This window comes from Pecten maximus, chromosome 8, assembly GCF_902652985.1.
Source record: "Pecten maximus chromosome 8, xPecMax1.1, whole genome shotgun sequence".
Lineage (NCBI taxonomy): Eukaryota > Metazoa > Mollusca > Bivalvia > Pectinida > Pectinidae > Pecten > Pecten maximus.
The window spans coordinates 37,558,428-37,568,172 of record NC_047022.1 but is presented as its reverse complement, the minus strand read 5'-3'; the positions used below and the strand labels follow the sequence as shown (position 1 = coordinate 37,568,172).

The window sequence follows — 9,745 nt, the reverse complement described above, 5'->3', positions numbered from 1 at the left end:
TTGACAATGCCTTTGCTTGATAACTTTTTATTAGCATATAGCTCTACATTCTCGATGTCGGCATGACGTCACAGTCACGTGACAATTCTTCGCAACAAATCCGCCATATTTGTTTGGGGGTAAGCTGGGGAAATTGTTGCTAAATTACGTACGTCCCATTTTCATCTGCCATATTTTTGAGTCAAGCTATGATATTTCTTAATCATGTCGTTCGGATATCAAGAAGAGTTACCCCCAGATGCTAAGGGACGGTATATTGAAAAATTGCATATTATTGGTGAAGATATCTGCCCCTACAAGGTCCCCGCTGACACCTGGATCAATGACCCGAAGCAATGGCCGCCATTACAGTACAACGATGTTTACAGTTACCTCATCAAATTTCCTCGTGAGTATTTAACCACTGCTAATAAATAGTCAATATATAATCACAGATATACCCTGGGGCACCTGCTTAACAAAAGGACACGCGAATAAGGCTGTATTAGTAGTTATTTCCTCTGTTTTAACATGTTTATTTTGGAAGGTATGAATTCTATTTTTGGCACACAAAGCAAACAGTGACACACGAACCGTGACACTACACCTTCCACAGGTGAATAAATATAGCACGCCGGCAGCAATATGAATCAAAGCACCGGTACAAAGTTAAATAATTGACACATTGGTTTCTGGATTCAGTTTAATAAATGACATTGGCCTACCTAGCTCAAGCACAATAATTATAAAATTCAGTCGGTTTAACGGTTCATATATAACTATATTATGACACAGTGTATAAATTTAAAGATATCAACTACTTATTATGTCAAAATGAAATATTATGCATGTTGTTTCCTAGTCTACATGTTGGGCCATTTTCCACTTTATCTAATCTTGATAGCCCCTCCGGGATCCCTCCAAGTATATAAATAAATGTTAAAAGTCAATACACATGCAATAAAAAATAAAATACATTTGTATACAGATTATACTGTATGTGATAGTTACAATATTTATGTCTCCAAAATTGAGTGTTTTTCCTACTTCCAGTACTGTGCATATATATAGTTTATAAGTGTAGCAGGCCAGGTTTTAATTGTAAATACCGTACATAGTTGTGTGGTCGCCTTCTACTTCCGGCTAGGGGGAATTTCCCTTTAGCTCAGTTGGAAGAGTGGCGGACCAGTAAGCCGAGGGTCACGGGTTTGATCCCAGCTGGCTGCACACTACTACTCCTTGAACTTTTACATAATTATAAATATAACTTCAATTTGTACCTGCTCTCAAAAAATCATGGAACAGGAATTTGAATCCCTCACAAACATATATATACTTTGGCCTTAACATTATTTCATTTCTATTAGCAAAACACTTCTAATTATATTTTACCCAAGTTCATGTAAAGATTTTTAACACATACATATGTTGAAATAGAAATAATATATAGAAAAAATATTCATACTTTAGAATTTATAATTACATGTTCATTGGTCCTCAAGGTCTTCATTTTAAATATGCAAAATGCCTCAAGCTCTATGACACATTCATTAGGTTCTTAAATGGTTAGAAAATTATATCACTAGTGTTGTTAATTTTTGTTTTGCTTTATTTAACAGGTGTATATTCATCAGAGGCTATGGAAAACTACAGATCCCTTGATGCCCATGTGTTCTTCGTATCTGGATGGGTGCAGACAGTTTTTCATAGAAAGACAACCTGTGGACATGTGATTGCAAAGGCAGATGTGAAACCATCATGGAGAGTGACAGACGAGCCTCATCACCCTTGGGTTGCTTTAAAGAGAAATGGACCAGTTATCACTGCCCATTGCGACTGTATGGCTGGGTAAGTAATCTGTGTACGTCCCATGGTAAATTTGTTTTATGACTAATTAGAGATGGATCAGAGGGCAAGTTTTAAAAAAGTTGAAGTCTTTTAAATTACATAAGTGTTGTTTATACTTAAACTCAATGAGTTGTCTTAATGAATTAAAATAATTCAATATCTGGTATATTAAAATTAATAAAATGGCAAATATGCCATGCCTACTTATACGTACAGGATTCTTGACCAAATAACTGTGTTAAAAAATGATCATATTGCATTATTCAGTAACTTAACAACATTGAAGATATTTAAGGCCATAAGGGAAACGTGTAGAAAATTTACCAATAAATTGTGAAGAAATGAGACTGAATGATAAATTATATCCATAAAATGTGAAACATAATGCCTATTATTTATTTTCCATGATTCGGCTATGTCATTTATCATTTTTTTTAGCTTGTTGTTTGATGTTTATTTTGTTTTTAAATTTTGTAGACTCGGAGAGACCTGTTCTCACATTGGCGCCCTGTTGTTCAAGATGGAAGCAGCGGTCCGTTTCGGATATACAAGGTCCACCTGCACCGATGAATCGTGTCTATGGAACCAGTGTTTCACCAAGGATGTGCAGCCAGCACCAATATCGGACATTAAGTTTTATAAACAGGCAGCTAAGGATAGACTTACTAATAAGAAATTTAAGACTCAACCTACACCATCAACAGAGGAAGAGCAACAGACATTTTTAGAGTCTTTAAGTAGCCTGGAGGAAAATTTAGTTGGACTTAGTGCCTTCAAGGAGTATGCGGGGCCTTTTGTTGGACTAGGACCAAAACTGGTAAAAGATAAACTACCACCCTCTTTGAGGAACATGTTTAATGAAAGAAACAATATGATGTCAGATGAAGACTTTTTGCAGTTATCTGAGAAAACCATTGAAAATTTCAAAATAACAGTTGATGAAGTAAAGAAGGTGGAGGACATTACTAGGAGCCAATCAAGTTCCTTAGCCTGGCACCATCAGAGATCTGGCCGCATCACTGCCTCAGTTGCAGGGGAGGTACTGCATACTTCAACATCAAATCCGTCACTTTCCCTCTTGAAGAAGATATGCATTCCCAACACGTCATCACCAAATGTACCTTCATTGAATTGGGGAAAGCAGCATGAAGAAGATGCTTATAAACTGTATCAGTTTCTGATGGAAGTGGAAGACAGCGGTGAGCTAGATATTATTCCAAAAGGAGAGATCTTTTTGAAAGACATATCTCATAAGCATGTGAACTTAAACGTGGCAAAGGCAGGATTTTGTATTTCTTTCAGTAAACCTTTCCTTGGGGCTTCACCAGATGGCCATGTGTTTTGTGAGTGTTGTGGGAAAGGCCTTCTGGAAATTAAATGTCCATACAACATGAGACAAACAACATTGATGGAGGCTTTAAAGGACAAAACTTTCTGTCTGGATGCAGACACATTCAGTGTGAAGAGAAACCACAAGTACTTTGCACAAGTACAGCTACAGATGTACGCTTGTGATGGTCAATACACAGATTTTGTGGTATGGAGCCCCAACGATTGTGTAATTAGCCGTATTCGAAGGGACGATGCCTTTATCGACGAAATGGTTGAAAGTCTTGAACAGTTTTGGAAGTGTGTGGTTTTACCAGAGTTGTTGACCAGAAAGATTGAAAACAGCAATGTAAACAAGTCTGGCAACATAACTGGATACATAGTTCAGAAAGATGCTGACAAAACATTCTGTTTATGTAAAACCACGAAGGACAATGCAGACATGGTTGGATGTGATAGATGTGATGACTGGTTTCATCCAGCGTGCTTGAAGTTAAAGAGACTACCCAAATCCAAAACATGGTACTGTCCTAAATGTAGACAGCAAAAGAAAAAACAGAAATTGTGACATTCTGACATAATGTGAAAGGTTTTGCTATGTATTCCCAGGGATTTCGGGTGTATCTTGTGAACTATGAAGTGACTTCGATATGTAGTGTCTAGTGTTAATGTATATTTGGCAAAATCAATAATGCTTTCCTGTAAAAAAGTGATGGAAAGTGAAATTTTCTCTTTTATTTCACAATTACTGATGATGATATGCCAGAACATTTTGTGTTTTATACTTGTTATTACTTTTAATTTGCAATCATGATCTCAGATATAGACCTATTCAAATAAGATCAACTGCATGATCAATATAACAAAAGATTCAAAATATTTCTTATGACTTTGATTCACAGTTCTGTTTATATATATTGCTAGGAGGTTGTGTATTATACTTGTTATTACTATTAATTTATGATCATGATCTCATATGTATAACAAAAAAATTGAAATAACTCTTTCGATTTTGATTCAAAGATATGTGGTGTATAGGTTGTGCAATGTTGTGAATACAGAATAGTACTAGACCCAAATGAATTATATATAAATGCCCATGGATAATATATTTATAATGTATGAGAATTGTGCGTTAGGCTGTGCAAGATCGTGATAGTAGTACTAGATATTCATATATATATATAGTGTTGCAATATGTTTTAAGTTGCAGAATATGTTCTTCAATTTGTTGGATTTATTTTTTTGATGTTAATATATAAAAGATGAATGATGAAAGAATCATTTGAATTTTAAAAAGTCTTTTTTTTTCTGTTCCTTCTATGTATGCGTGTGTACAATAATGTTTTAAAGGGACATTTTGCCCAGGATACCAATACAGTTAAAGTTCACATTTGTTTTTTTACTTTTCTAGCATTTAAATTCTAAACTAGGGCAAAAATTCTCTTTATAATTATATAATTGACATGCGCACCAGGTTATCTATATAGTCCAATTAAGTCCTCTTTTCTTTGCGGACCATCATGATCACCCCTCATAGGACAGGTATGGAATTAAGTATTTATATATATACACGTGTGTGAATTTGGACTTGTCATTGTTTTCTCCGATTTAAGTTATATCCATCAAATGTCTGGTGGATGAATCCCAACACACATAAAACAACTATATTAGCTAATTCCCATGTGTTGATACATTCTATACACTTGGCATATGGGTCCCTTTTATTTATAATGTCTTCTCGTGATAATTTTACTAGATGAAAGAAGCAAACACTGATGATAAAGAATAGTAATTCAAGAATAAAGAATTACTTTAAATTTATTTTACATACCAGTGACAAAACTGTTGTTAATTACAAGATAGTTGACGGTTTTGCAAAATTTTTTTGAAATTGTTGATCAATAATACAATATAAGATTTTGAAACAATATTTATTTGTAAAAGCTTAAGCATCCTATAGACTTTGTATCCTGGCAAAAATTAACTTCAAAGACATTCTCCTGATTATTTCAAAAATATCCATAGAATTTGAAATATTCCAACATGTACAACTAAATAGTATCATACAGTTATAAAATACCTCAGCCTTTGTACACAATGCCTTGACCTAGATTGGTTAATGCAGCACAAACAGTTATCAGTTTATCACAACTAGATTCAGCAGACTCCAAACTTTCATCTTTCAAACTCTGAACACATCTAACTGGCATGGTTCCCTTTAGTATGGTAAACCTGTTCTTCATTAGTCCTATAACTCGTTCAATGTGAATTCTCACAGAAGATATCTTCCTAGATGTTTCGACCTCTGAAGCTGGCAATTGTTTTTTTCCTTTCGTGAAAGCTGGTGTTATAAGTTCAGCTGAACATTTTGTTGCAAAGTCCTCGGCTAGCGTAAAACCACGATCTGCTAAAATTTGATCACCTGGCAAATGATATTTTGGATCTATAAAATTTGAGTCGCGCACAATCTGTACATCTGAAACACGACCTCCCCACGCTTTAGACAAGAAGTTTATAGAACCTAGCGGACTGCAAGAGATAAACACTTTCACTGTAGTATGTCTCTTGTAGCTACTGAAACACTGTGCTCTTGCCAATAAATTTCTAGGTGCCTCCATGAAAATTTCAAAACAATCAATAATTGAAGTTAAGCGTGGAAATTTCTCCTTAAACACAGGTGGGATAGTTTTAAAAATGATTTCCCTGTCTTGCCATTTCACAAGAAAACCTAATTTGGCATGCATCAAGTCAATCCACTTCCAGAAGTAATCCAACACAGTTGTTTTTGGAATTCCTTTCACATGAGCAAGGAAATCAAAAGATAAGTTGTGTCGTAGTTTGATAAGAGTTAAGAATAACTGTTCCTTCAATGGTAGATTGTTGTTTGTTGCATTCATGAAAGTACTAAGAAAAAGGAAAATTTTCAAAAATGCTCCCCAGCTTATACCAATCATGTTTTTGCAAGCATCATCATTTCCTGCCACACTTTCTGAAGACAGGGAAGAAGCACTTAAGAGTTTCTCAAGAGATTTCACCTGGTCAAGTGCCTGATCCCGCTCATGCCTCAAGTTGGAAATCTCTGCGTACAGCATTTCTCTCTCTGATGGCTCCATTGCTCGTTGCATTGGGGTTTCAAATTCCGAAACATTAAAATCAACACTCTCTTCCAGACACATTGAGGATTCAAATGTCACATGTTCTTCATCATCCTTGTTTGTTGGTTCATCAATATGATCTTGTTCAGTTACAACATGATCTGGTTCAGTTATCTTTCCATCCTCCTCGTTGTTTTCAGACTCAGGGATGGGTAGGTTGTTCAGTTTAAGCCTCTTTCTCACATGTGATGTAGCTAAATATAGAGGAAAAAACATTACATACTTTGTAGATACACAATATACTGTCTCAGAACACTGGAAAGTCTCGCTGAATTTATAAAGAAATACTAAGAATTATTTCCATTCCATATTATTGGTTTCACTGTGATTCTCAATATTTTTTTCTTTATAAATACTCACTTAATGATTTTGAGTTGTAATAATACAATATGAATATAACTAGGGAAGTAATCTGTACTGCATGTATTTATGCAACAAATCAATAGTTATTCTATTGATAGGTACATGTAATTTATTACACACCTGAACTTGTGTTAGCTGATCTCTTCATGACCCTTTGATAGCGATCCATCTTTCCTGTAGACTTTGATGATGTTGCATCAGAGACTCTGTTTTCATTGTGAGGAAAAACAGAAGGCACATAATCAGGGTGCCGAGGATCATTTACCTTCTCACCTGAAATTTAAAAAATACAGTTATGGAATGATTTCAAACAACCAAAGCACAAGAAACTTGATTGTAATGGGATTAATTTTCAGATGCCACTTATAATAGTTTGTAAACTTACTGTATAGTTTCAAGAATTAAAAGAAGTCTTCCAAAACGGTGACAGCGAGGTTGGTATTCAACCTTGTATTAAACAGTTAAATGATTCAGCCATTTATCTCCTGACCATCAGTGGTACAGCTAAAAATTATATAATTTATTTTGAATTTTGTTATTAAATGACGAGTTGTGCAATACTACTTGTAATAACACCGTACCGGAAACGATCGCGAGTAGACATGCTGTGCAGAAAACATTCTGTCTACTGTAGACTGGCATTGAGTTAAGGTTTTATCACTTCATTTAGAGATACGTAAATATATCAATATATGATATTGCCGATATAATGTACGCCGTTGCATAATTACGTGTGTATAAAGGAGATGATAGTATTAATTCAAAAATATACTCACCAGAAATGAAATGTGCCGAGCATACGTAACAATGTGCTGATGGTGGAGACCAAACTTTGCCATTATTTATCGTTCCGTCTGCGTTTAAAAACGCTCTGTTGATGGCTGACAACCATCTAGATCGTCGGAGTTTATCGGACGGTATAATGAAGAACTTGAAATTCGGGTTCTTCTTCTTGTTTGCAGTGCATCCCGACACACAACAGCTTTTCGGCATCTTCAACCGCGTTACCCCACTTTACCCCCAAACAAATATGGCGGTTTCGTTTCCGGGTTCAGTCACGTGACAAGTACCCGGATGACCGACTTCGAGAATGTTATACGCAGGGACATACATGTATATAACTTACATGTCCCTGATATACGTTCCTGGAATAGAATACTCATATGATTTTTGTCACAATAAATAAAGTAATACAGTTCTGATAAGACATGTATACTAAAAAGATATGATGCAAGATTGTTTGATTAGTCGATCATTTTACACAACACTTTGTTTACATGACTTTTTTTTTTCTTATCACCTTGCTTTCGTTCAGTTAGCGTCGAAGGTACAGATTTTGCATAAAAAATCAGCAGAATAACCATGGTAAAAACACGAAATGAGCTTGTTCATCATACATCGCTTCAATATCGAAGGGATAGAGGAGATATGATAAACATATTCCAAACAGTTAATAATGTATATGATTATAGAGTAACTCTGAACTTTTTCCAGATAGACGATTCGATGAGAACCAGGGGACATTCAGAAAATTTATTTAAACCACGGTGTCGGCTAGACATTCGTAAACATTTCTTTAGCCAAAGAATAATAGACTCCTGGGATAATTTACCAGACAGTGTCGTTGATGCTGATTCTGTATTTAAATTCGAAATCATTTTAGATGAACACTGGAAAAATAAGCGTTTTATGTAATTGCATAACATTTCAATTCTTACATCAAGCCAACTGCACCGTAGTATTTATATTTATGATTATGTTTTGTATTATTATACATGATATGGATATATAGGCTTTCAGCCTGCGTCCATCATATATGCTATTAAATAATGTAGTAAAAGAATGAATGAGATGTGGAAAACTAAACAGATTGGTCACACGTGGACATATTTTTCACGATAGGAAGGATAATTTGAACGACAATGAATATAAAATACATGTATCATTAGATCTTCATTAAAACAAAGGGGCGTAAACCTACCAAATGTACTAGTGTGTGAGACGTGGTGTTACACGTGCTGTGTGTATTCAATAGTTTGTATGTATTCAATGAACTATCAAGGTGTATGAATGTCATGTCATCAAAGTTTATTTGTGAAGCCATCGAGGATTGTTTGCGACACAAACCATTGTAACATCTTGTATCTGCTTTAATTCCCAACACATGAGGTAAGCTACGAGTTCTCAGGCTCACATGAGAGAAATTACGATTTTCTGTCCTCGTCCCACATGATGGAAGTTACCATTTCTATCCTCATCTCAAATGAGGAAAATTGCGAGTTGTTTTCTCGTGCCATATGATAGAAGTTACGATTTCTGTCCTCATCACTCATGAGGGAAGTTACAAGTTCTGTCCTTACCCTGTATGAGGGAAGTTACAAGTTCTGTCCTTACCCTGTATGAGGGAAGTAACGAGTTTTGTCCTCAGCCCACATGAGGAAAGTTACGCCGGAGTTCTGTCCTCATTCACATGAGGGCAATTGCGAATTCCGCCCTCATCCACACGAGGGAAATTACGAGTTCTGTCCACACCCCGCATGAGGGCAGTTACGTGTTCTGTCCTTATTCTGCATGAGGGAAGTTACGTGTTCTGTCCTTACCCCGCATGAGGGAAGTTAATTACGAGTTCTGCCCTCTTTCCACATGTGGGGAAATAAGGAATTCCGCCCTCTTTCCAAGTGAGGGAATTTACGATTTCTGCCCTCATCATACACGAGAGAGGTTACGAGTTATGTTATCTTCCCACAGAAGGGAAGTCAATAACGAGTTCTGGAAAATATACGACTCTGTCCTAAGATCAATAACGAGTTCTGGAAAATATACGACTCTGTCCTAAGATCAATAACGAGTTCTGGAAAATATACGACTCTGTCCTAAGATCTGTTGTCAGTAAATGTGACTGTAATGACTAGACGTCCCATGGTTTCTGAGATACACTATATATATGGTCCTTAGTAGGTATAAAATGTAGGTATACAACGTCGTGTTTTTATGAGACTCATTTCAACATTTTTGTAAGATCAACGTTATTTCCCCCGGAAACTTCATTCGTTCTTGTACAAGACTCG

General features: G+C 35.8%; 2 protein-coding genes across 2 annotated transcripts; one reads left to right on the top strand and one right to left on the bottom strand.

Moving 5' to 3' along the window:
* The first annotated feature begins 53 nt into the window (after positions 1-53).
* Positions 54-4,455, top strand: LOC117333415. Its single transcript, XM_033892702.1, has 3 exons — positions 54-388; positions 1,599-1,827; positions 2,305-4,455. Exons 1-3 carry the CDS (start codon positions 205-207, stop codon positions 3,722-3,724), a joined length of 1,833 nt encoding a protein of 610 aa, XP_033748593.1. The 5' UTR covers positions 54-204; the 3' UTR covers positions 3,725-4,455.
* Positions 4,456-4,959: 504 nt separating this feature from the next.
* On the bottom strand, positions 4,960-7,745 carry LOC117333414. The gene is made up of 3 exons (XM_033892701.1): positions 7,454-7,745; positions 6,798-6,950; positions 4,960-6,508 (listed from the first exon to the last, which is right to left on the bottom strand). Exons 1-3 carry the CDS (start codon positions 7,668-7,670, stop codon positions 5,241-5,243), a joined length of 1,638 nt encoding a protein of 545 aa, XP_033748592.1. The 5' UTR covers positions 7,671-7,745; the 3' UTR covers positions 4,960-5,240.
* Between the last annotated feature and the right edge of the window lie 2,000 nt (positions 7,746-9,745).